This window comes from Symphalangus syndactylus, chromosome 22 (genome assembly GCF_028878055.3).
Source record: "Symphalangus syndactylus isolate Jambi chromosome 22, NHGRI_mSymSyn1-v2.1_pri, whole genome shotgun sequence".
In the NCBI taxonomy this organism is placed as follows: Eukaryota; Metazoa; Chordata; class Mammalia; order Primates; family Hylobatidae; genus Symphalangus; species Symphalangus syndactylus.
This window is the reverse complement of record NC_072444.2, coordinates 24,278,357-24,305,429: the sequence shown is the minus strand read 5'-3', so window position 1 is coordinate 24,305,429 and position 27,073 is coordinate 24,278,357. Positions and strand designations below refer to the sequence as shown.

Genomic DNA, 27,073 nt, shown 5'->3' with positions numbered 1-27,073 from the left:
AAGCGAGGCCCAGCCCTGGGCTCCCGAGGCTGGGAGGTGATGGAGGCTGCGTCCCCTCCACACCACTCCCTGTTTTCAGATGCCCAGCTCTTTTTAACCTCCAAAACCTCTTCACTGTCCCGCATTAAGTGTTTTCTCTGACCATATGCCCACTCCACCACGCACCCTGTCAGCCTGACCTCTGAAATCCAGAGGCTTCTCACCACTTCTCGCCACCTCCACGGCACCTCGGGGCCCTGCCTCAGCGCCCTTCACCTGGAGCACAGGTGGACCCCTCACCTGGTCCCAAAAGGTCACCTGGCTCCTACCTTTGCCCCAGGGCCCCTGCCTCAGTCTATTCTCAACACAACAGCCAGAGATCCTTCTAGAATGTGTCAGGCCACGTCACCCTGCTCATGACTACTGATGGCTGCCTATCTCACAGACTGGAATCTAGTGTTTACTGGGATCGCAGGCCCTTCCTGGTCTGCCCCATCCCCTCGTCTCAGCTCCTCCCTCCTAGGTCTCGGCCCTGCAGAAGCACTGGCCCCTCTACCTCAGGGCCTTTGCACTGGCTGCTCTCTGCTCTCTTTTCCCAAGTATCCCTCTCCTTGTAGGGCACCCTCTTTTCTTTTTAAAAAATTGTTATGATTATTATTATCTGTAGAGACGGGGGTCTCACATTGTTGCCCAGGCTGGTCTTGAATTCCTGGCTTCAAGTGATCCTCCTGCCTCAGTCTCCCAAAGTGCTGGGATTACAGGAGTGAGGTACCACACCTGGCCACCTTCTCATAGGTTCTGCTCAAGTGTCTCTTTACCCAAGAGGTCTTCATTTAAAATGCCCCAACCCCACAAACACCAGCTCTGATTTGATTTCTACCCTTCTTTGATTTCCTCCTTCCCAGTTGCTGAGACAGGCATGTCTCCCCCTGTGATGAGCACCTCGTGTTCCTGAGGACACTCCTTCAAATGCTAAAACCACGCCCTGCCAAGAGCCAGTACGTGACAACTGGGCAGTCTCCACCTCATCCCTGGGTGTGATTCTTGCGAAACTTTTTGGTTCTGGGACCACTCAGAAAACTCTCCAGGGAAATGGTCACAAAAGCTGACTCGGGGCAGGCAGAACACTGCTCACTCCCAGCCAGAAACCCATGGGCTGATATTTCTTTTCACAAACATCCACAGCCTACAAGACTGGCTGGGGCTCCACCTCTATCTGACTGCCCAGGGCCACACTTGGCAAAACACGGAGGCAGGGAAACTCAGGCTAGAGTTCATGGCTGACGCCTCATAACCTTTGCCCCTTTCCCCCACTGGACCTCTTGCTGGAAAGTGCTGGGTGATCTTGGGGTGGGAGTGCCAAGGAGGGGAGGGAGGAGCCAGCATCTACAGACCACTCTTCCCTCACAGCGCACATCTCCAGGTTACTGTCCACCCGGGTGGGATTCAAATTTGGACAGTCTAAGTAACTCATGCAGGCTGCACTACTAGAAGTTTTAAAGCAAGGGTCGGACTCCAAAGGGAAGCTCTTTTAACAGCCCTGTCCTGCCTCATTCATTCAAGGAGTATTTGTGGAATTGTGTACACCAGGCACTTTGGAGGCCCTGGGATCCAGCGGGGAATATATTTATCTCACTTGCGGAGTTTGCTTGTGTGTTAAGTCTGGGGACGACGAGCATGAACACTTGTTCACGTGAATGAATGACTGTATAGTAAGTAGTTTTCTAGCCACTAGAAAGTGCTAGAAGTGCATGGGAGGAACACATAGCTTTGTAGGGGGTTGGAGGGAGTGATTACGGGGTGGGAGTGGTATTCAGATGGTGGGGGAAGGTGCAGGGAAATCCTCTTGGTTAATGTAACATTTTGGAAGAGATCTGAGGGAAATGAAGGAGGGAGCAATATAGATGTGTGGAGGAAGAGCATCCCTGGTGGAGGGAACAGCTGGTGCAAAGGCCCTGGGGTGGGAATGAGCTTCCCCAGCACGGAGACCAGTGTGGAAGAGCAAGCGGGAGACATCAGCCACAGCAGGACTTTGAATTCTATTGTGAGATGGGGTAGATTGGGAGGTTGTAAGCAGAAAAAAGACAGCCTCTGATATGAAGCTGGAAGGGGCTGGGCTGGGGTGCTTAGGTGATGGTAGAAGAGGGATTCTGGACGGTTGCAGAGCTGGGTGCTGGAGAAAGTGAGCTTCCCAGAGGACCCCAGAGCGTTTGGCCTGAGAAAATGGAAGAATGAGGTTGCCGTTCCCTGAGCCCCAGCGCCTCCCTCTCCAGGAGGGTTGGCTCTGGCAAGCCCCAGGTGTGCAGGAAGAGAATCCCGGGTCCCTTCAGCTTCCAGAACAATTGGTTTACGCAGAGGGAGGGGAGGGGAGGCGGTGATCGAGAAAGCAGTTCCAGGTGGCAAGGGCAGCTCCCAGGGAAGAGGCTGCCCCAGCGCCTGGGACCCACCTAGCGCAGCGGGGGTGAGCCCAGTTTCCAATAACAAAGTGCCCGGGCCGTCCCAACCCTGGCCCTGACAGCTAACGAGCTGCAGCCGGCTCGGTGCGCGGCCGGGAGGCCAGCCTGGCTCACATGATGGCGTGAGGGGGTGGCAGGAGGAGCCGCCAAGCCTCAGCGGGTCGGGCAGGAGGCTCCAGGAAGTCTTTCTGAAAGTGGGCCCAGGGGTGGGCGCGGGGCGGGGTCGCGGGGGTCCCGGGAGGGGCTGGGCGGGGCTGCAGTGCTGGGTGGGAATCGGGCTGGGATCCCAAGCGGCGGATAGGAAAGGGGTGGAAAGGGGATGGGAAGGGGCGGGAGATAGATGGGGAGGGGGCGGGGCGAGGCTGGGGTCCTGGGTGCAGACGGGAAGGCGACTGGGTGGAGCGGGTGAGGAGGGGGCCAGGTGGTGTCCCGGGAGCAGATAGGGAGGGCTTTGAGGGGAAAGCGGGGAAGCAGGTTGGGGTCCTGGGCCGGGCTGCGAAGGAAGGCCGCGGTGGGGTAAGGGTACAGATGGGGGGCGATGGGAGAGGCTGGGGGCTGTGGAGAGGAGCTGGGTTGGGATCCCTGGTGCAGATGGGGAGGGGGCAGGGTAGGTGGCTGCAGAAGGGGGCTGGGTTGAGGTCTCAGGTGCAGACGAAGAGGGGCTGGGCGGAGGGGGCGAGGAGGGGAGACGGGCTGGGGGCCGGGGCGCTGCTGGGGTCCCCCTCCCGCCCCGGGACCGCCCGCTCTTGCCCAGACCCGTCGGTAAACAGACGCCGTGATGTCACGGGCGCCGCTGACCTGTGGCTGAACCCGGAGCTGTAAATGAGATGCAAGGTGCCAGCAGCCTCCGGCCGCAGGGCCTACGAGCCACACGCGCTCCTCCGCCGGCCCGAGGTTACCCCAGCTGCACACACGGACAGGATGCTGCAAACGCCACCAGACATTGCAACACGCAGCCAGTCTGCTGGCCGCCGCGTGAACCGTCCCGGCAGCCCTCGCCGCCCCTCTGGCGGGCACCCGCCTCCCTGGAGCGGCCTCGCTCCCCTCGAGCACCCCTGGGGGCTGGCAGCTCCCACCCCTCCGGGGGCAGCCTCTCCTCTAGGGTCTCTGTCTCCGCTTCCCCAAGAAGCCTCTAAACCCGAGGGCTGGGCCTCCGAGGTCAGCTTCGGGTTTTCGTGGGAAGAGATTGGGGAGGTGCCTGCCTTTGCTCTGGGCTTTCTGGGAAGCTCATTACTTCTCCCTTGCAAAGCCTGGATGGGGGGTTGCAGGGATGGCTTCCAGGTATAAAGAGGTATAAAAGTGTCCCGTTGGCCGCGCACCGCCCCTCCCTTCCGAAGCAGGGGGCCTGTTTATCCCGCGGAGCTCCCAGAGCAGCCCTGGACCGCACTAACTTGGCAGCCAGCGCTCAGAGCTGAGAGCCTGCACTGCCCTTTGGAATGAAAAGCAGCCTGGTTGGGGCCTCAAGGAATCTGCTCTGGAGTTGATTTGCTGTGTGACTTTTGGATGAGTCACTTGGCATCTCTGAGCTTCACCATCTCCATCTGGGGAAGTGGGGAAAACTGAAACTGGCCTCCCTGTGCTGGTGTGGGGAAGGTCAAAAGTGCAAGAAAATGCTCTCCAAACCGCAGGGCCGGTCAGAAGCCTCAGGTGCAGGGGGCCTGGCACGGTGAGAACTTGGAGACCCTCAGAGAAACCAAAGCTGCCCTTCTCCTCACCCACTGCCCCCCCAAACTGAGTCTCTGGGTTTATTGTGAGAAGCTGGGGTGACGAGGTCTTTGGGGATGAATAGTCCACCCTGGCTCAAGGAGACCCCCATTGACTCCCCTACTTGGGCCCCATTAGCTAATGATCACCTTGCCTTGTGGGGGATGGGGAACCTAGAAATGACCCCAGATCTCCCCCCGCCCTAGACGGAGTCTTGCTCTGTCACCCGGGCTGGAGTGCAGTGGCGCGATCTCGGCTCACTGCAACTTCCGCCTCCTGGGTTCAAGTGATTCTCCTGCCTCAGCGTCCCGAGTACCTGGGATTACAGGTGTCCACCACCGCGCCCGGCTAATTTTTCTACTTTTAGTAGAGACAGAGTTTCACCATCTTGGCCAGGCTGGTCTCGAACTCCTGACCTCAACTGGTCCACCCACTTTAGCCTCCCAAAGTGTTAGGATTACAGGCGTGAGCCACCGCGCCCGGCCTGAAATGACCCCAGATCTTTAGTGAGTACCCCTGGAGTGCAACAAGGCACAGCTGAACTCCAGCCCTGATTCCAGCTTCTCCTTCACTGAATTTAATCTTTACATCCTTCTCCCTAACATCCCTCTGCTTTCTTGTCTTTGCAGCACTTAGTCACTATCTGAAGTGATTGTGGTTATTTGTTTGCTTGGTTTTTGTCTATTTCTTCCATTCTCAAACACACACGCTCTCTAGAACGTAGGCTCTCCAAGGAATTTCCAGGCCTGGCTTGTTAATTGGGTGCCCGGTGACTATGTGAATGAATGAATGAAATAGTTTTGCCTCTTCTGTGAAACATTAGTAACTTCCCTTTGAGGGGAACTTGGGAGGGATGAAGTTAACAACCTGTGTGGTATGGCTATCGTTAGGACCAGCCACATAATTCTCAGGGTCCCTGGTTCAAAAATTGTAAAGAATTTCAAGATGGTGACAGCAGAGCCTCAAACCAAGTGTAGGGCGCTTCTGAGTGCAGGGCCCAGTGAGAATCCCTGGGTCACACCCAGGAAGCCAGCTCCAGCCATCACACAGAGGGTGCCCAACAGGAACACCCAGTGGGACCTCGTGCCAAGTCACGAGCCTTCCACGCTCCCCCAGGCAGCAGGAAACACAAACACAGCTCCGGCAGAGCCACTCCAGGGAGAATGTATCACACATCCCCGGCAGACAGGTGACACCTGGCAAACTAAAAGTTGCCCGCACATCCAATCTCTACATGTGCAAGGGCAGTAGACATGGCAGCGTATTAGCTGTAGGGGAAAGAGGAATAACAACAACAGGTAACCTGGGCAACATGGCAAAAGCCTGTCTCCACTAAAAATACTAAAGTTAGCTGGGCGTGGTGGTGCGCGCCTGTAGTCCCAGCCACTCGGGAGGATCACGTGAGCCTGGGAGGTTGAGGCTGCCGTGAGCTGAGATCGCACCAATGCACTCTAGCCTGAGTGATGGAGTGAGACTCTGTCTCAGCAAGTGAAATAAAACAAAAAAAATATAACGACAGTCCTCATCATAATTAGCATTTATTTAGGAGTTTCTCTGAGTTCAACAGTGAGGTTTACGGCCCCTTATCCTCCGTTCTAGAATCCAAAAAGCTCTAAAATCCTACATTTAATTTTGACACACGCGTTTAGAGCAAGCACTAATTGGAACCATCATGAGGCTAGTTCTGGTCTCTTTATCCCACTGTGGTGACTATCACTGGGATTACGGGTGGCCGCCCTAGACCTTGCTGTGGGTGTCACTAGGTATATGGCCTATGTGCTGGATTGCATTTCTAAAATCCAAAACATCAGACCTGTGAGACACAGCTAGCCTTAAGGGTTTCAGATAAGGGTCTGTGGACTTGAACTCGGCTTCTTTTTAGAGATAAGGCACTGAGACCCCGGAAGTATAAGTAATCGGTCAAGAGCAAAGCCAGGAACTAGCTGAGTAGAGACCCCCAGACCGGTTGGTGGTACCTCTCGGAGCTGCTAGCAGAAGAAAGAATTCCGCTCTTGTTTTGGAAAAGGAAATAAACATTTTACTGGAATATCTCAGCATCTCCCTCATACTCCAACATGAAATTCAGAGGTCACTGAGCTGGTAGGCTCAATCACACACCAGGCTGATGTGTCCCAGGGAGACCTTCAGCTAATTAAACGTAATTTATGGACCAGCCTCTAAGGACAAGCCTTAAATTACTTGCAAGCTGTGCCAAGGTAGCTATCCTACAGGCTATTAATTAGAAATCAGTTTAATCTCTGCTAGGACGAAGGTCAACTGCCTTGGAGTTGACCCTTCCGGCTGACTGGTCTCATGCTATCAGGCTGTGGCTCTGGGCCCAGAGGGCCAGGGGATTCAGGGGAAGCGGGACATTCAATGGGAAATGGCCAGGCCAGCACACCCTGCAAAGACCAGGATGCTGGGAGAAAAGCCAGGCCCTTGGCCTATAGGGCCAGGTGAGGCGGAAATTTTCCCAAGCACCAGCCCCACAGAAAGTGATTTTCCGCGGTCCTCAGAGACCATTACATCCCTCCAACATCAGAGAATTCTATGGAAAATCAGGCTTCTGTCACCTTCCATTAATGTGGGCTGGTCGTGCATCCTGTAGAAAGGGCTGGTCATGCATCCTGTAGAAAGCCTTCAGTGGCTCCCTAGTACTCTCCCAATCATGTCCGGACTTCACCCCACAACCACCAGGCTCTATGAGGTATGGCCGTGTCCATCTCTCTCCACTCCCTGCTCACACTTTTGTTCTGGCCAGGCCAGGGTCTTTTTCCCAAAGGAAACAAACTCTCTCATCTCCCATTTTCTAGCTCTGCTCTTTCCCTCTGCCTGGGATATTTTCCTTCTGCTGCTTCCATCTCATCCTTAATGCCTCAGCTTAGACCCCAGTCCTAGGCACAGCCAGGTTTCCTTTCCTAGAAGCCAGACTGCCTGGATTCGAATCCCATGGCTACCTGGGCTGTGTGACCTTGGGCAAGTGTTTAAACTTTCTGAGCCCTAGTATTTCCATCTTTTTTTTTTTTTTTTTTGAGACGGAGTCTCGCTCTGTCGCCCAGGCTGGAGTGCAGTGGCGCATCTCGGCTCACTGCAAGCTCCACCTCCCGGGTTCACGCCATTCTCCTGCCTCAGCCTCTCCAAGTAGCTGGGACTACAGGCGCCCGCCGCCACACCCGGCTAATTTTTTTGTATTTTTAGTAGAGACGGGGTTTCATCGTGGTCTCGATCTCCTGACTTCGTGATCCGCCCGCCTCGGCCTCCCAAAGTGCTGGGATTACAAGCGTGAGCCACCGCGCCCGGCCTAGTATTTCCATCTTTAAACTGGGAACAGTGACTGTGTCATAGGGTTGCTCTGAGGAGTAAATCAGATTGTCACGTAAATTGTTTAGCACATGGGTAGCACTTTATTAACAACAAAGACTGGTTGGAAGCCCCTGTCTGTGCTTGTAGCTGCCTCCAGCCATGGTCTGCCCTACCAAGGCATGTAGGCTCAGAGAGGTCTAGTAACTTGCTCAAGGTCACATGGCAAGTGAATAGAAGAGCCAGCATATGAACTTTGGTGTGGTTGACTCCTGAACTCAAAATCTGAATCTCTATGCTTTACTGGCTCCTTGAGAAAGAAAGAACCGCACACACACACACACAAAACACACACACATTTCCACTGACTTGAAGGCTCAGGAAACATCCCCAAAGCCAAGGCATGGATCTGCTGGCTGAGGAGGTGTGAGCCCTCGGAGGGCACCATGTGCCCAGTCCACACTGACCTTGTGTCTTGCCATCCCTTAAGGACCCTGTCTCCTCTGCTGTGTGCTCATAGGGAAGTGGCCCGGAGAGGCCAGGTCAGACTCTTGATTCTTTGGCAACTGAGATGTAAGAACATGGGCCGTGCAGCCAGGGGTGGACAGACGCCATGTGGGTGTGTCTGGCAGGACTGCCTGCCTGCATGAAGGTCATGCCGCCCTTTATAGTCACACTGGCCCCAGCTCCCCATGGTGACCTGCCACCAGGCCTGTGAGAGGGGCCACTGCTTGCTGGGCTGGGGAAGCTCTAAAAGGACTCCAGAGACCCCCCACCAACTACCTTGGAAGGACCCAATATCATCTCTGTTCTGCTTCCCTGCCCACATCTGGAGGGGAGGGAGAGCTGGCCTCTCGCACCTGTGAAGTATCACTAGCAACCGTGACCTAGCAAAGGGCTTCCTTTCCTCTCATATCACAGTCTATCTCTCTATCTGTCGTCTAGAAAAGGTTCCAAAGTCAGTCTGTTGACAACCTGCTGGACTTCAGTGGCTGAGCATTTTGCCTCTTTGAACTACAGTCTCCCTGAAGGCAGAGATTTTAGCTCAACCCTGAAAAGTCCATTCTATCTTTTTTTTCTTGGGGAGATAAAGGGGGTGGTAAGGCATCAGCAAATGACCTGATAAGGTCTGCAGGATTAGATCTGGAGGGCTGCCTGATACAGGCAGGCCTGGCTCTGCTGGCTGTTTCCACATGGCATGACTGAAAGATGAGTGCTGTCCTTCCACAAGAAGGTGTACTGGACCCCTTGCTCCTGCTCATGGTATCCCCATCTGCCCTGCAGAAGCCCACCTCCCGACTCCCAAACCCTATGGCTGGGCTGGGGCTGGTATACCCCTGGCTCAGAGTCTGGCCATGACCCACAGCTGGCCAAATAAAGCACCATTTCCTTGGTTCAGGCTCACCCAGTCACTGCCAGAGAGACCCAATTCCTGGACCCTTCCAGGACTTCTGGGCAAAGAACACCTGTGTCTACTTGAATGGGAGCTGGAAAGGTTACGTTACGAGCAGCAGGGGGCAGGTGTGAGCAGCCCTGTGGCAGAGAGGTCTGCCTCAAAATGAGGGGAGAGAGAAGCTCTCCTGAATCCGGACAGCACTGACCCCTGGAGACATGCCCAAAGTCAGCCCTACCCAGGGACTTCTGGTCCCATGAGTCAATAAACCAATCTGAGGAACACCTCCAGAGCCCCCATCGGGAAAGCTGGAGGTGATGTTGTTTGACCCATATAGACTGTCTGGCTATGGACTCCACCAGGGGCCATCAACACCGTCTCTTCCGTGAAACTATCAACCAAAGGCAAGACTCATTGGTTACAAGCAGACACCCTGGGTTCCAATCCTGCTGGGTCATTTACTAGCTGTGTGATTCTAAGTTACTGACCCTCAGAGTCCTGTTGGTAAGAAGAAGATGATAACAGTACCCACGCTGGAAGGTTACTTCGAGGAGTAAATGACCTTGTGACATATCAGGGCTTAGAACAGTCCCTGGCACATAGTAGGTGTTCAATAATCACTGGCTCTACCTAGCTACGATGGGTCGGTCATGCATTCATTTAGGCAACAACCGTTTATTAAGTATCTACTGTGGGCCAGGTGCTGTGCCAGTTGCCAGATACTTGGTGAGTGAGAGGGCATGCCCCCTGCCCCTGTGGATATCAACAAGTGGCCACAAAGTGTGGTGAGTTGCTATGGTAACCCTTGACTTTGGCCTCACCGCAGCCCAGTCCTGACCAATTGAGCTACTTGGACGCAGACATCAAAAATGACTAATGCCTTGTGCAGGGGAAGTTGGTTGGTTGTGGGGGTTGGGCAGCCAGGACCAGAGAGGAAGCTGTACTGCTGACCAGCCTCAGCCCCTGGGTTGCAGAAAGGCCTATGTTGGACCAGCCCCTGCCTGGGAAGATTGGGGCTGTGCCACGGGTCATCTCAACAGGGGTGAGGCCACGGGTGGAAGGGAGATGGCCAGCCTCCCTGTAGGGAGTGGTTCCCTCCCACAGACTTCTAGAAAGGGTCAAGGGTTCCAATTTCCCCGAGGGCTTCTGTGGCAGGGGCAGAACTCTCTCCTTCCCGGGGGAGTCCCAGAACCAAGGTTGAGTCAGGCCAGCGGGTTTGTTGCCTTTTTTCCCTGGTGCCCTGCTGAGCATCTGGTCTAATATGCAGGAGAAGTGCTGGAGCAGGGCGTATCCACCGCCCCCCACCCCCACGGCCATTGCCCCAACTGGAAGGAGTGGTTGTCTCTTGGAAACACTCTCGCAATTACCCAGGAGGTGATAGGAGCTATTTCACTACATTTCCACATCTTCATTTTTCAGATGAGGGAATCAAAGCCCAGAGAGGGTTGCTTGCCCAAGGTCACACAGCAGGTCACTGGGAGGCCTCTCATAATCTACAGCATTAGGAACTGGTTTCCAGCAGCCCTGGCCGGCACTACAAATTGCATGAGTGCTCTAGCCAGAGCCGGCCTCTACCGCCCAAAAGATTTTGGCCGCTGTGACACTGCCTATGGGCCAGGTCTGGGCTTTGGGGCTGGGGTTGTCAAGGCACACTCTCCCAGGGATGGGTGCTTTGGAGGCAGGGAGGGCCTGGGAGAAGCCTCCTGTGTCCTTTCTGGCAGATGGATTTGGGCTGAGTCTCCCTTGGAGAGGCTGTCTCAGCCCCGGTTGGGCATTCAGAGCTTCTAGCTTGTGGGCACCCCAGAGGTAGAGGAGGTGTCGAGGCTGAGGGCAGAGGGGTTCCACACGTCTGGGGTGGGAGTGTGGGTCCCTCTCCTGAGGGGCAAAAGCCGAAGCGAACTAGAGGGCATTTGGTCCAGAAGCCACAGCACCTTGGAGTAAAGAGCCAAAGGTGGAGGTGTCATTAAAGAGGGGACATCCAGCAAATCCAAGAAAGGTCCATCGAGGAGAGGGAGTGGGCTGAGTCATTTCCTTGAAGCATCATTTTCAAGCCTTATTCTTTTCCTTTCTTTAAAACAATGACTTTCTTTCAAAACGCACGCCAAAATCTTAACATGGAATTGTAAGCCACAAAACAGAAGTGACAACACCGATCTACTCCACAGGAAGGAGGGGTTCCTCAGAACCCTTCCTGCTCCAACTCCCACTTGGCCCTACCTTCTTGGGGCTTCTAGGGTGCTCTGGAACCCAGTTTGAAAACCTGGACCTTGAACCTCAGCTGGTGCTGAGGTCTGCATGGGGACCGCGGGGCTTGGAGGCTGGTAGAAGTGGTTGGGGGAGGTGGGACGCAGACAGGAGACCGTGTTCCCTAGGAGGCTGTTTCAGTGTGGACAAGATCATCATACGCTTCACTCATCAAAATCCCCGAAAGGCTGCTGAAAAGGGGATTTAAGGTCACATTCCTTGAAGTAGGGTTGGCCAATGGGGTAAGAAAGGCTGGGGCCCAGTGGCCTTCACCAGGCTGACCATTGGTGGCCTTAAGCACCAAGCCACACATCTGTACTCTCCACCCTGAGCTTGCCCTGGCTTCTGTGTCACAGGATACCGGGGCGTTCCCTGCCTCTCACACGAGCTCTCCCCCTGGGCCTGCATCTGAGCCTGTAGGGCTTGGATGGGTTTTGATTACATCTAGTCCAAGACTTCTTAACCCAGAGTCTAGGATAGGTGACAGGGGTACATGACCCCTTAAAAGTACAAAACTTTCAGTTGCACCTTCTTCCTGGGTTAGAGTTCATATTTTCTTCAGACCCTTGAAGGGCTCTATAACCAGCAAAAAAATGGAGAGTTACTGCAACCCCCTCAGTTGCCACCTACTTCAAGAAGTCTTCTAAGATTTTCCTTAATTTACAGTGATCAAAGCTCTCAGGCCACGCAGAGCTCAGTGACCTCGGGCTTAACTGGAGGGAGCTGTCACTCACTCTCTCCTCTGCAGCTGGGTCTCTGCATGCTAAGATGTCACACTGGTTGTCAAATGAAAGAAATTCAACTGTGCTATTCCCCTGCTTGTCAGTTTACTCTTTAAAAAAGAAACCCTGATAACTGAGGACTATTTTATTCCTTTGGCAAGTCTCCCATTCATTGTATGCAAATACTGCTACTCAGTGCTCTAAACGATGTTTGTGTAAAAGCGGATTTCACTACATCCCTGCCCGCATCCTGTTGACTCACTCACTGCTTATCACAGCTCTCTCCAGAACCCTCTGTGTACTAAGCCCCATTACTTAACAGCTTGTCTCTTGACCTCTCCATGACCCTGAATGAGGCAGGCCAGGCCAGGCTGAGATTATCTGTTGCAGTGGGAAAAGATGGAGTGTTGAAGCTGGGAAGCCTGGGTTCAGAATCTGCCCTCAGCGACGTGTCCCAGGACGGCCACTTCACCTGGATCTCAGAAATGCGTGCTGCTGACCGGGTGCGGTGGCTCATGCCTGTAATCCCAGCACTTTGGGAGGCTGAGGCAGGCGGATCACAAGGTCAAGAGATCGAGACCATCCTGGCCAACATGGTGAAACCCCATCTCTACTAAAAATATAAAAATTAGCTGGGGTGGCGCATGCCTGTAATCCCAGCTACTTGGGAGGCTGAGGCAGGAGAATCGCTTGAACCCGGGAGGAGGTGGAGGTTGCAGTGAGCTGAGATCGTGCCACTGCACTCCAGCCTGGGCGACTGGCGCAACTCCATCTCAAAAAAAAAAGGAAGGTCAAGGAAGATAATGAATGTGCAAAAGCACTGTGTAGTCATGTAGAGTACCAAGTCACGTGTGTTACTATCGTCACACACATTGCCACAGCCACCTACAGCGCCACAGCCATGTATATTACCATGGTCATGTACAGTATCAGTCTTGTATATTACCACGGTTATGTACAGTATATCAATCTTGTATATTACCAAGGTCATATACAGTATCAGTCTTGTATATTACTACGGTTATGTACAGTATCAATCTTGTATATTACCATGGTCATGTACAGTATCAGTCTTGTATATTACCACAGTTATGTACAGTATCAATGTTGTATATTACCATGGTCATGTACAGTATCATTCTTGCATATTACTATGGTCTTGTAGAGTATCCATCTTGTATATTACCAAGGTCATGTACAGTATCTATCTTGTATATTACCATGGTTATGTACAGTACCAAAGTCATGTATACTATCAGCCATGTATATTAGCAGCCATGTATGTTACCACAATCATGTACAGTACTGCAGTTACATACAGTATCAGTCAATGTATATTACCACAGTTATGTATATTAGCACAATCATGTATAGTACTAGAGTCATGTATATTATCAGTTATATATAGTACCACAGCCATGTACAGCACCACATCATGTATATAGTACTACAGTCATATATAGTAACAGTCATGTAGAATACCATAGTCATATACAATACCATGCCCTGTACAGTACCATAGTCATTAATAGTACCATGTATATTAATAGTACCATGTATAGTAATAGTGCCATGTATATTCCTACATTCATGCTTTTACCACAATCATTTACAAAGGGTCTTCAAAAAGTTCAAGGAAAATGCATATTACGAAAAAACTAGGCATATATTTGAGATTTTTTTTGCCCCAAAATAAGTAACTTGTTATAACATGACTAAATGGGATCTATTTTGAGGCACTAAGAAGGATAAGACATCAGTTTGAAAAGAAGTCCTATCAGAGCAACATAAATTCTACTAAAACTGAAACAAAAACAAATATCAAATTTACAGTGAAGCTTGCTTAGATGGAAGAATGGTGAAATTGCTGATACTTTATGAAAAGTTTATGGGGACAATGCCCCAAAGAAATCAGCAGTTGGTTGGGCACGGTGCCTCACACCTGTAATCCCAGCACTTTGGGAGGCCGAGGCAGGCGGATCACAAGGTCAAGAGACTGAGATCATCCTGGTCAACATGGTGAAATCCCGTCTCTACTAAAAATACAAAAATTAGCCAAGCGTGGTGATGTGCACCTGTAGTCCCAGCTACTTGGGAGGCTGAGGCAGGAGAATTGCTTGAATCCAGGAGGCAGAGGTTGCAGTGAGCTGAAATCATGTCACTGCACTCCAGCCTGGCGACAGAGTGAGACTCTGTCTCAAAAAACAAAAAAAAGAAATCAGCGGTAGTTAATAAATGGATAACTTTTTAAGAAGGGATAAGACGATGTTGAAGATAAAGCCTGAAGTGCCAGACCATCCACATCAAATTAGAAAGAAAAAATTCATCTTGTTTGTGCTCTAACTGAAGAGGACTGACAATTAACAGAAAAAAAAAAAAAAAAAAAATAGCCAATACCATAGACATCTCCATTGGTTCCGTGTACACAATTCTGACTGAAAAATTAAAGTTGAACAAACTTTCCACTTGATGGGCACCAAAACTATTGCATCCAGATCAGGTGCAGATGAGAGCAAAGCTTTCAATGAAAATTTTATTTTATTTTATTTATTTATTTACTATTTATTTATTTATTTACTTTTTTTGAGACCAAGTTTCACTCTTGTTGTCCAGGCTGGAGTGCAATGACGTGATCTTGGCTCACGGCAACCTCCGCCTCCCGGGTTCAAGCGATTCTCCTGCCTCAGCCTCCTGAGTAGCTGAGATTACAGGCATGCGCCACTATGCCCAGCTAATTTTTTTTTTTTTTTTTTTGCATTTTTAGTAGAGACGGGGTTTCTCCATGTTGGTCAGGCAGGTCTCAAACTCCCGACCTCAGGTGATCCACCTGCCTTGGCCTCCCAAAGTGCTGGGATTACAGGTGTGAGCCACCACATCTGGCTGCTTTCAATGAAAATTTTAAACAAGTGGGATCAAGATCTTGAAGCATTTCTTCAAAGAACTGTAAGAGAGGATGAAGCATTAACCACTACAATCCTGAAGACAAAGCACAATCAAAGCAATGGCTACCAAGAGGTGGACATGGCCCAGTCAAAGCAAAAGCAGACCGGCCAAGAGCAAAGGTCATGGCAATAGTTTTTTTGGGATGTTCAAGGCATTTTGCTTGTTAACTTTCTGGAGAGACAAGAACAATAATATCTGCTTATAATGAGAGCGTTTTGAGAAAGTTAGCCAAACCTTCAGCAGAAAAACACCCAGGAAAGCCTCGCCAGATGGTCCTGCTCCACTAAGACAAGGTTCCCATTCATTCCTCTCATCAAACAAGGACAATTTTGTGAGGGTTTTGATGGGAAATCATTAGGCATCCACTTTACAGTCCTGATTTGGCTCTTTCTGACTTCCTTTTGTTTCCTAATCTTAAAAAATCTTTAAAGGGTGATCCAGTTAGGCTTTGTGTCCCCACCCAAATCTCATCTTGAATTATAATCCCCATAATCCCATCTGCCAAGGGAGAGACGAGGTAGCCGTAATTGGATCATGGGAGTGTTTCCTCTATGCTGTTCTCATGACAGTGAGTGAGTTCTCACGTGATCTGATGGTTTTATAAGTGTTCGGTAGTTCCTCTTAAGTTCATTCTCCTTCCTGCCGCCTTGTGAAGAAGGTGCCTTGCTTCCCCTTCTCCTTCCGCCATGATGGTAAGTTTCCTGCGGCCTCCTCAGCCATGCGAGTCAACTAACTGTGAGTCAATTAACTTCTTTCCTTTATAAATTACTCAGTCTCTAATATTTCTCTATAGCAATGTGAGAAAGGACTAAGACAAAGGGCATCCATTTTTCTTCAGCTAATGATGTAAAAAAAAGGCTGTATTGACGTGGCTGAACTCTCAGGACCTTCAGTTATTTAGGGATGGACTAGATGGCTGGTATCATTGCTTACAAAAGTGTCTTGTAACTTGATGAAGCTTATGTTGAGAAATAAAATATACATATTTGTATATATGTGTGTGTGTGTGTGTGTGTGCATATGGAGAGAGGGAGAGAGACGCAGTCTTGCTCTGTTGCCCAGGCTGAAGTGCAGTGGTGAGATCTCCACTCACTGCAACCTCCACCTCCCAGGTTCAAGTGATTCTCCTGCCTCAGTCTCCCGAGTAGCTGGGATCACAGGCATACACCACCGTGCCAGATAATTTTTGTATTTTTAGTAGAGATGGGGTCTCATCCTGTTGGACAGGCTGGTCTCGAATGCCTGATGTCAAGTGATCTGCCTGCCTCGGCCTCCCACAGTACTGGGATTACAGGAGTGAGCCCCTGTGCCTGGCCTATATTTTTTATTTTCATCCTGTAATTCCATTTCCCACCACCTTTTTGAAGCCCCCTTGTATATTACCACAATCATGTATATTACCAATCACGTATGGTACCACAGACATGTAGAGCACCACGGTCATGAATATTACTAGGAACGCAAAGAAGCCATCAGCATCCAGTTCGGAAGCCACAGGAGTCCAAGCCTGAGTGAAGGATGTGAGTCTGTGCCCACCCTGCACCCTCTCGCCTCCTCCCTGCTCCCCAGCACCCTGGAAAGCCTGGACAAAGGAATGACATCACTGCTCGAGGATCCTGCTGAAGTCATGCTGAGAAGGGCTGCCTCCTTTTAATTTTCAAGTGTTGGTTGATTGATGGTGGTGTCCTCTTTTCCTCCTGCCCCCTGCCCCTGCCTGTGTCATTGCCCTCACTGACATCATGACAATGACTCACAGAATCAAAGGGTAGAAGGGACCCGGGAGGTTGTCCAGAACCTAACCTCCCCCAATGCAGAAATCTCGACACCATGTTTGCTTAAAGAGCAACCTGTTCCAAAGGGCAGGAAGGTGTTTCTCTTGCAGGGCCCAGGTCTGCATTTTCAAGCTCTCCCCACGGGCCTAGCGTGGGCCTCCAGAACCATCTAGAACAGGTCCCATGCCTCTGTGGTACTGGAATGCAGCTGATACCCTCTCCTGCCTCTTAAGCAGTCAACTATGTTCCCATGGATTTGCCATGCAACCCATTATGGCTTCTAGCCCTTGACACCCAGCCTGCTCCCTGTATACCTTCCAGTTGGTCAAGGGCCCTGCCAAAGTGCTGGCCCACATGGACACAATGCCCCAGAAGTCGTTTGACAAAGCAGGACTGACAAGCATCTCCTTCACTCTGAGCACCAGCACAGTTACCTGCTTTTATTTAGAGGGGTTAAGCACTACTGCCGTTAGAAGCCTGCTTGTTGGTGTCAACTCATCCTTCCACAGTGTCAGATTTTTCAATCTGGGGATGGTGGTCACTCCAGGAACACTAAGTGCCACAAGGAGAGAACCTTGTTTATGAGGTTCCCTGCTGCATCTCCAAGGCCTAGTTTGCTGAATCAATGAACGGGGGCAACATAGTCACGATTCCTCGGAGCCGTGTCACCCTGAAGCTGGTTGTCACTCCTCACCTAAGTTACCAGCAAGAAAGATCAGGATCTGGCTAGGGGCAGGGCTGCCCAGTAGAGCCCCGAGGGCTGGATGCCAGCTGCCTCCCACCCCCTCCAACAGTGCCACCCTGGCCTGCCTAGATTCTCCACTTCCCTCAGCCCAGACACTTCCATCTTGACAGTAAAGATATCAGAGGAGGCCCTCAGCATCCTCTAAAACTCTAGTGCAATGCTGACAGCATTCCCTGAGCTCTGGGAAGCTCTCAAAGAAGGTGGCGAAGCAAGTCTGGGTGATATTCTTGGAGGAGGCATGGAGATCCGGCAGCCTCCTAGCAGGTCCCCCACTCCTGGCCTGACACCTCCACCGCCTGCCTGTCACAGCAGCCAGGGGATCCTGCTAAGGCTTGGATGAGGGCATGACGCTTGAGTCCTGGGGCCAGCTAGGTCTACCTGTCCTACATGGGAACCTGTCCCCCTTAGTTCTTCCTCACCACTCACTCACTGCTCCAGCCACACTGGCCACCTCTCGGTCCTCAGACACTCCACTCTCTCCTCAGAGCCCTTGCTCTGTCCTCTCCCTGGAACGCTACTGCTCCCTTCCCACCACGCCCTCGCCTCCTTCAGGTCTTTCCTCGTGTCTCCTTCTCAGTGTGACCTTCCTTATACCCTACCTAGAATCTCAGGCCCTTGCATTCCCATCCTTCTTGCCTCATTGGTTTTCTCCTCATTGTTTATGATGACAATTCAATGTGCTGTTTTATTTATTTATTTATTTATTTATTTATTTATTTTTTGAGACAGAGTCTCCCACTGTTGCTCAGGCTGGAGTGCAGTGGAATGATCTCTGCTCACTGCAACCTCCACCTCCCAGGTTCAAGCAATTCTCGTGCCTCAGCCTCCCAAGTAGCTGGGATTACAGGTGCGCTCCACCGTGCCCAGCATTTTGGGTTTTTTTGTATTATTAGTAGAGACGGAGGTTTTACCATGTTGGGTCAGCCTGGTCTTGAATTCCTGACCTCAAGTGTTCTGCCTGCCTTAGCCTCCTAAAGTGCTGGGATTACAGGCTTGAGAATATACTGTTCTACTGATCTTGCTTTCTATCTGTCTCTCTTACTAAAATGCCAGCTCTCACTACATGGGTGGGGATTTTCATCTGCTTTGCTCCCTGCATGCCTTCAGTGCCCAGAACAGCGCCTGGCATATAGTAGGTGCTCAATAAATGTGCTGAATGTATGAATAAGTGAATAAATGAATGAGTTCCCACCAACCATTCATTTGCTAACCCGGCACTTTCTTGTTGAGAATCTAGGCATGTGCTCATTTTCAGATTCTAAGATCTCACTCATTTCAGGGGTGCCACAGCAGATGAGCACACATTTGGGCATGCTAGTGTCTAAATAGACTCACTTTTCTCATTTCCAATGGGCTTCAGTGGTTTTCTAATCCTCATGGTTCATCTGAATAATATGTTTGAAATGTTTCAAGTATCTTATGGACTTACATTTTTGGATTGTGTCTCCTGAAGACAACGGTGGGCACGACCTCATAAAATTCTAGGTGTGTTCATGCTTTTGTCCAAGGATAAGGGAGAACATGTAGTGTGTGGGACCCATCCCGCACTGATACTCAAAACTGTGGCAGGATATCGCTGGTAGTCGCAGGTTAAGACAAGGGCTTTTGTTACGGCGATTGTGACAACCAGATACACTTCCTGGGTAGAAAGGACACCTCATAAATACAGCCGAGATCACTTTCTCAAAGCAGATGGCCTCGGCAAGTACCAAGATGGAAATGAACCAGAGACAGTAACTGCAATGATGCAGAGATCAGAAGGGCTTGGAAGGGATCTGTGCAGCCATAAACAAGTGCGCTTCATCTGAAAAGATGGAAGCTCAGAAGAGCTTGAAGTCAAAACGAGAATTAGCAGAAGGGCTGGGTACACTGAAAATGAACTTGACTCAGATTCAGTATTACTAGATGGAGGAGGCATTCCTGAAAGCCCAAATAGACAAGTTGGTGAATTTAGGAGAAAAAAACAGGAAATTTTGTTTGACATGCTAGTTAGGGAACTTGGGTCCCTTATTCCCTTAGAAGCGACAGTTTGGAAATATTAACGTCTTCTGCAAGAGCTGAAATAAATCCATGGCAGACGGCTACCTGTTGAGGAGTTTTAAATGGGTGTGGGGCTCGGCGGAGCTGGGGCACAGCACATCTTCCAACTCTGAGTTGCTTCTTTTTCATTTGGTGGCATCTGATGACTAGCAAAGCCTGAGATCATCAGTGATGGGGACAGATGCTTTCTTCACCCGGAAGTCTCCCGCTTGCAACTCAGGGAAGCCTGGTAATCCATTGCTTTCTTGGGTTGACTGATCTGTAAGATGAGAATTTTCGAGCATGCCAGGATCTTAGGGATCATTGTAACCCCTCTCATTTTATAGGTGTGCTTCTCAGCTGCAACCTGGAGAAGGTAGTAACTTTTCCAGGGTCAAGAACCCAGTCTTGGCCGGGTGTGGAAGCTCACACCTGTAATCCCAGCACTTTGGAAGGCCAAGAAGGGAGGATTGCTTGAGCCCAAGAGTTCGAGACTAACCTAAGCAACATAGCGAGACTCCCGTCTCTATTTTTAAATAAATAAATAAGTAAGTAAATAAATAAATAAATAAATAAATAAATAAAAGCTTAGTCTCTGGCCTCCTGCACAGGTGAGCAAGACTGCAGGGGGGCGTGGTCCCAGAGGTAGACACCCACCCTTGTTCCCCCAAGGGAAGGGCCTGGGGGAGTAAGAAGATGTTTTTCTATTCATGAGACAGCCTCATTTGTAAGGTCAGTTGTGACCGATGCTCCAAGTGGAAACACTTCTAGATGTCACAGGTAGAACAGGTAGCCTACCTGCCTGCTTTCAGGCTGCACGGAGTGAGGATGGAGAGACGGGCCACTGCTCTCTCCCCTGTAAATTGGTTAGTGCAGCTGTTTTGGCCTGATGACTCTAGGGACCCACAGATGACCTGTCTGGACCCTTCTCTTCTCTTTCTCTCTTTTCCTATTCTCACCAGTACTGACCTGACTCAGAGTCTGAGGTATAAACTCCCTGCTTACCTCCTTATCCCACAATACAGTATTTTCTTGCTTCCCTTTCCACTTCCCTCCCACAATTCCAGCCAGGTAGAGCTTTTGATCAGGTGGTTTCTTGCACCTAGATTGCCCTTGTCACACCCCTTCTGGTTGAAACTCTTGACCTTCTTCAAGGCTCAGTCAAATGCTCCTTCCTTCATGAAACTTTTCATGAGTGCTTGCTATAAATTAACTGCTCCTCTGCACTTCCACCGTGTGGCATCCCCCAAACTTCATGCCCATCCAGAACTTCAGAATGTCACCTCATTTGGAAAGAGAGTTTTTGGAGCTATAACTAGTTAAGGATCTTGAGATGCAATCACACTGGATTTAGTATGTGCCCTGAATCCAATAACTAGTGTCCTTATAAGAAGATGATGGGGGTGGGCATGGTGGCTCACACCTGTAATCCGAGCACTTTGGGAGGCTGAGGCGGGTGGATCACCTGAGGTTGGGAGTTCGAGACCAGCCTGACCAACATGGAGAAACCCCATCTCTACTAAAAATACAAAATGAGTTGGGCATGGTGGCATGCACGCCTGTAATCCCAGCTACTCGGGAGGCTGAGACAGGAGAATCGCTTGAATCTGGGAGGCAGAGGTTGCAGTGAGCCAAGATCACGCCATTGCACTCCAGCCTGGGCAATAAGAGTGAAACTCTGTTTCAAAAAAAAAAAAAAAAAAAAAAGGAGATGATGGGACCTAGACACACACAGCAAGGAAGGCCATGGGATGATGAAAGGAGAGATGGGAGCCATGCTTCCACAAGCCAAGGAGCATCAGGAGCCACCAGGAGCTGGAAGAGATGACGAAGGATCTTCCCCTAGAGTCTTCGAGTGGAGAGGAACCCGGAACCCTGCTGATGCCTTGATTTCAGACTTCTGGCTCCAGAACCACGAGAAACTACATTTTGTTGTGGTAAGCCATCAAGTTTGTGCTAATTTGTCATGGTAACCACAGGAAGCACATACACATGGTGATTTGTGCCCTCACTGTAAGCCCCTGGCCACACTCTAGGTCTTTATTCACCTTGGCTACATTTTCCTACAGGCCCAGAGCTGTGCCAAACACCGAACAGATACCCCAGGTAGGTTTGCTAAGCTAGGTCTCTCAGAGACGGTGTCAAGGGACTTATGAGCTTGGGCTGGCCCCAGGGCTAGGGATGGGAAGGACACAGGACTTGCTGAGTGGAAGTGCTGGAGAATGGGGTTCATAGATCTACTCACAGTGCTAGTTCCTGGCTGGGTGCTTTAGGAACAGGGCTATGTATCCACATGCTGTAAATTCACTGACAGCAAGACAGAACTCCAAGCCAGTTCCCATACTACCTTCCGGAAATACCTCCCCTCAGACTACCTCTCTGAAATGGGAATTGAGTTTTTTTGTTTGTTTGTTTGTTTTTGAGACAGAGTTTTGCTCTGTCGCCAAGGCTGGAGTGCAATGGCGTGATCTAGGCTCACTGCAACCTCCACCTCCCGGGTTCAAGCACTTCTCCTGCCTCAGCGTCCCGAGTAGCTGGGATTACAGGTGCTTACTACCATGCCTGGATAATTTTTTGTATTTTTAGTCGAGATGGGGATTCACCATGTTGGCCAGGCTGGTCTCGAACTCCTGACCTCAAGTGATCCGCCTGCCTCAGCCTCCCAAAGTGCTGGGATTACAGGCATGAGCCACTGCTCCCAGCCAAGGTCCTGGAGTTCTTGACGTGGTGTTAGGCCCATGTATGTTGCCCACCTCCCAAGGTTTGCAATCATGGCCCAAGACTTTCATCCAGCCACTTGCTTGATACCAAACCAAAGGCTGGAATGGCCCCTACAAATACTTCTAAATGAACGGTCCACTTGTCCTCCCAGGAGCTCCTGCTAACACCATGTCAAACTCAAAGACTGGAGCCTGGGCTGACCACTAGCCAGAAGTTAGTTCCCTTGGAGGGAAGGGGAATAAGCTTAAGGTTTGTGAATGCTTTTGTGGAAGGAATTCTAGGAGGGCATAGAAAATTAATTTACGCCTGGAGACCCTAACCATGACTGGCCCTGCCTCTGTCTGCCGCAGTGCACTGTGGGTAAGGAGAGATGTGTCCTGAGCTTTCAAATTCTTACAGCCTTAGTGTGCCTTTAAAAAAAAAAAACCCTCGCTTGTTTGGGCCACCTTTGCACCCTAAGGCTCACCACCACCCACAAATATTGCCAAATCCTATTTAACTCAAGGTCATTATGGGAAACTGGGTTGTCAACTCTCCCTCCTTCCCAAATAAACAAATAACTCCTGGACATGTCAGCTCTCTGCAGAGACTCTGGTACTCCTTTTTTTTTTTTTCTTTTTGGGGTCTTCCCCCCCCCAGATCCAATCCCACCAGAATCTAGGCTGGGAAGCTCTCAGATGCAGCCACCAGAATCTAGGCTGGGAAGCTCTCAGATGCAGCCTCCACTTCCATCAAGAGGAGAAGGAACGTCATCTGTGGTTCCACACAGCCGCCCCCTGTCTAGTATCACTGCAGGCTGCGGGTGGCACTGGCCCTCTCTGGCCCAGTACTCTTGGGCCACCCCCAAGCCCACTGTTCACACCTGTCCCCAACCCATAAATTCCCCACTCCCTCAACACTTGACCCTTTGTTCCCAACCCCACTAGGCCCCAAAACACTCCTGGCTCTGGGGGTTTGTCCCAAAGTCCTCTCATTGGTGTTAGGCAAGAAGCCACAATTCCAAACTCCCCACCATGACAGCAAACAGAAGCCTCATTATAAAGTGTAGCTCCAGTAATTGGTCAGATAATGTTGAGTTACAGGGAGCGCTGCTGGTCATCCTGACGAGTCAGATGACTGAACCAAGCATGAATGGCACTCGAAGTTTCACAGGCCCCCATGGATACTGTTTTTGTTTTTGGTGACCCTGACACCAATTTAAGACATATTTCTAATTGGCCCTGGCTGGATTCCCTGGAAGAGGACGTCCAGTCCAAGTTAGGTGGGGTTTGGTTCTCGGTGCGTGAACTTGCAGGCTCCACTCTGTACTATCACACCCACCCCCCAATGCCATACACTTCTTTCAATTTAGGATTGTTTATAGTCAGTCGAGTTTTTCCAGATTGACTAAGAGTTCCTCATCTGCCTACTGTAGTCAGCTACAAGAACAGTAAAAGAGACCCAGGACTTGGGCCAGCTGGAAGACTCAGAAAAAAGTCTCTGTGGGATGCAGACAGCTAAAGAATGACAATCACATGCAATTGTCCCAAACCCCACATCCCCCCGCAAAGGACACCTTCATCTGCCCTTTTCAGACCCCTTCACAAAGAGCTTCGGGAGCCCTTTTATGGGGCATTGCCTCAAGGAAATGAAACTGCTGAGAACAACTCTGATTTCCCCTTATTCGTTGTGTCCAAGGGTTAAAAACACTTCCCAACTCCTCCTTCAAATGCAAGGTCAAGCAGCTGTCCAAACCACCCAAGGAGAAGAGGGAGTCCTGGACAGCCAGACCCCTGCAAGCTTGGCCACCACAGGCTCCGGCCAGCCCGGCTAGGGAAGAGTTAATCGGATCGCCTTTGGCTGATAGTTCAGGCTCCAAAGTTCAGTCCCAGTCAGAGCCACCCCGGAGGAATTGTAAATCTCAGGGCAGTATTTAACAAAACAAAAGCAACCTGGAATTACATGCAGGTTTGGTTTTCTACAGTACATATTTACTTAATCCCCAAGGTATGCGGCTCCATGTCAGATCAGCTGGCTTTGCGGCCCTTTCACCCCCCTAGTTCACAACAGTTTAAGTTTCAAACTAATTCCCTGTTTTCTCTCTTCCTCTTCACAGGGCTGGCTGGAGACAGCCTGGCCTGCCTCCCTCTCCCGATGGCTCTGGTCACCGGGTGAGTCAGCCTGGCCTGGGCTGGGAGTTGGGTGACAGCCTGCTCACTCTCCCCACTCTCTGGCACCAGGTCTCCCAAACCTGGAGCAAGGGGTGCCAGGACCACCAAAAAGTTAAAGGCCGTGTCTGGTGGGCAGGACCCTCCTTGCAGCACCACCTTCCAGCTAAATGGGGAGGGATCCCTGGGGGGTGTACTGGGGGGAGGGGACAGGGTTGAAGGTGAGAACAAGGGCTCTTTATCAGTAGCTGCTTACCCTGGCCTCCTCTTTCCTGCTTTCCAAACACCTGGGCCTCTCAGTGTCGGTCCGGCCAGACTACTACATCCAAGACCGCTCTTCCCTTTTCAAACCCAAACCAAGTACCCCCTCTCGTGTCTTCAGAGCTGCAGCCGCCCAGGTTGGGGCTGGGTAGCGGGTTGCCAAGGAAAATACGAGGCGCCAGCTAGCAGGCGGCTCCCAGCTCTACCCAGGAGTGCGCACACCCTGCACTCACCAGGGTGGCGGCAAGAAAAAGGGGGGAAGGCGGGGGAGGGGGGCACAACACCTTCCTTTGGGAGGCAGGAATGTGGGAAATGGGTGGGTCTCCTAAGTTTCAGGGTGGGGGTGAATAGCCCAGTCAGCCAGCCACCGATCCCAAAGGAGCGGATCAACTCTGAACCTGCCAAAAAAGACAGTCCGGTGCCCGGGAAATTTACAAGGTGAAACCGACTAGCTCAGCACTCGTGGGTGGCGCAGAGAAGTGGGGTGGCCGGCGACTCTCAGCTCCCGGTCGCGGGATCCCGCAGCGGCAGCAGGTGGGCTCACCCCCGCCCCTGCGGCCCCCCACTCCCTGGAGTCGCAGTGCCTGGTACCTTTCTGGCGCCGCGCTCCGCGAACTCGCGGGCGAGCTGACGCCCGATGCCTCTCCCGCCGCCGGTGATGAGGACGTTCTCCCGCGACAGGTCCCGCAGCTTGGCGGGCAGCACCAGTCCGACGGCTGCTTTCACCACCAGATAGATCATCTGTAGAGGGAACACCACCAGCGCGCCCAGCCGTTTCCACACCATCCTCCGCGCCGCGGAGCCGGGCAGGGGGCGAAACTCCCCGGGCCGAGCAATACAGGAATTAAAAAACACCCCGAACAATAAATAGTAAACCGAATAAGGAGGAGAGAGGCGTCCCACCTGGCCACTCTTGAAATCACCTCTTCCCAAATGCAAAGCACCGGGTGAGAAAAAGAAAAAAAAAAAGAAAGATAAATTCTCCTCTGGGGGAGAAAAAGCGTCTCCTAAGGTTGGGACGGTAAAAGACGTGGAGGGGGAAGCCGGAGGTGGAAAGTTCTAACAAGAAGTTTCTTGCCCCAGCAGCCGTTTCGGCTGGGGAATTCTCAGGTAATGTTTACAGACTGACAGAGGAGTTTAGGGAGGGGAAGAAAAAAAAAAAAAAAGGCACCAACCACACGCGCGCACCCTGCCTCGGTCCCGCGGTTTCAAAGTGCAAGATTAAAAAAAAAAAAAAAAAAGCTGTTTCCAAATTGTAGCGCCCCCACCCCCACCCCGTCTCCAGAAAAAAAAAAAAAAGTGGGGGGAAAAAGTGCTTGGAGCTCCCAATTTCAGCCCGCGAAAGTCTCCCGACTCATTGCTATTCTTGGGCTCAGGAAATTGCTTAAACGCGATCTGATTGCCAGCAACGTGCAGGAGAAGTGGGGGGTCCGGGTGTCAGTTTCTTTACGTGCAGCGCTCGCCCTCGCGCGCGCTCGCTCGCTCCGGCTCCCTCCCTCCCTCTCTGTTCCAGCAGAGGCTGGGAGTTGCCGCTCGATCCAGCTCCCCTTCTCTCCCTTTTTAGCATTTATTGCCTTCTTTTTGTCCTTTCCAACTTGGAGAGGGTCCGGGTGTGGAGCGCGCGTGGATCGGACGCCTTGGTCTGCGCGGCCCTATTCATTCGCTCCCCGGGCAGCCGCGTCGCGGAGAGGGCGGCCCCTTTTTCCCCCATTTTTTTAATACCCCATTAAGCCTGATTGACAGTTAAAGTTGTTGGGAGGCTTCACTACCGTTCCTCTGAGTGGCTGCTGCGGCCTCCCCTCCCCCTGCGCCGTCGCGGGGAGCGCGCATAAGGCGCGCACTCGGGCTCGCCGGGACTCGCGCTCTCCCGGGACTGGCTCCCCTCTCTGCAAGCCGGGACTTGCCGCCGGTGTCCCTGAGGGCTCGCAGCTGTAACTCGAACACGCTGGAACCGACTCCGGCGAGCCGGCTGCCTTCTCGAGACATTCCTCCTTGCCCGGGCCGCCCGCGGGCCAGGTGATCACCCCTGAGTGTAGAGCAGGCCCGGGGGAGCTTGCGTATGCCTTGATCCAACCAGGTCACCCAGGGTTTTATTTCAGATCATTTGGTCATCCCCGGCCTCCAGGTAGAATCAGGAAGCCGCTCCTCATCTTTGCCCGGACCTCTTCTGTGTTCACTTAGAGTGGACTTTTAAAAGCCTGACCCAAGTCCCTCACGATGCTTAGGGGGAAGCCGCTGGGGAGCAGGACTTTGCTTTGAGGGGAGGGAGTAGTCAGGGTAAAGGAACCTCTGCTCCGGGTGCCAATAAAATCCCCATAAGATTAGCTGGGAGCATATTTATTGCTCATCTGAGCTAGAATTACCTTGACTGACAGCAATTTCCTTAATAACAAAAGCCTGTAAACAAAACGTCCTATTCCTGCGCCCCTGTGCTGTGCAGCCAGCGTCTCCTGTCCTTGGGTCTCCCTGGACTGCCCTGGCGGGGCACCCACCTTCTAACCTCCTGCCCTTCCCGACCGGAATGTCTCCCCTGCTAGAGGGTGGGACCGAGCTATTTAGAGTTGTCTGTTGCAGGAAGTCTGGGAGGTGAGTCACTAAAAAGCAGCCCCAGTTCAAAGTGCTGATGGGACTTGCCTCCCGCCCCCCTGCACGTTCCCGGGGCCGGAG

At 51.5% G+C, this 27,073-nt stretch overlaps 1 protein-coding gene across 7 annotated transcripts in view; it reads right to left on the bottom strand.

Moving 5' to 3' along the window:
• The window catches only part of DHRS3 (dehydrogenase/reductase 3), a 50,714-nt gene extending 24,452 nt beyond the window's left edge, over positions 1–26,262 (bottom strand). The window contains exons 1-2 of one of the 7 annotated variants that reach the window (XM_063631159.1): positions 25,310–26,086; positions 24,998–25,147 (exon numbers count right to left, since the gene is read on the bottom strand). In XM_063631159.1, coding sequence (XP_063487229.1) covers positions 24,998–25,147 — 150 coding nt within the window. In that variant the 5' untranslated portion in view covers positions 25,310–26,086. Of the gene's footprint in view, positions 1–3,233; positions 3,366–24,401; positions 24,427–24,997 lie in introns of those variants that run through there. The other 6 variants (XM_055261707.2, XM_055261708.2, XM_055261706.2 and 3 more) reach the window with 6 other exon arrangements.
• Between the last annotated feature and the right edge of the window lie 811 nt (positions 26,263–27,073).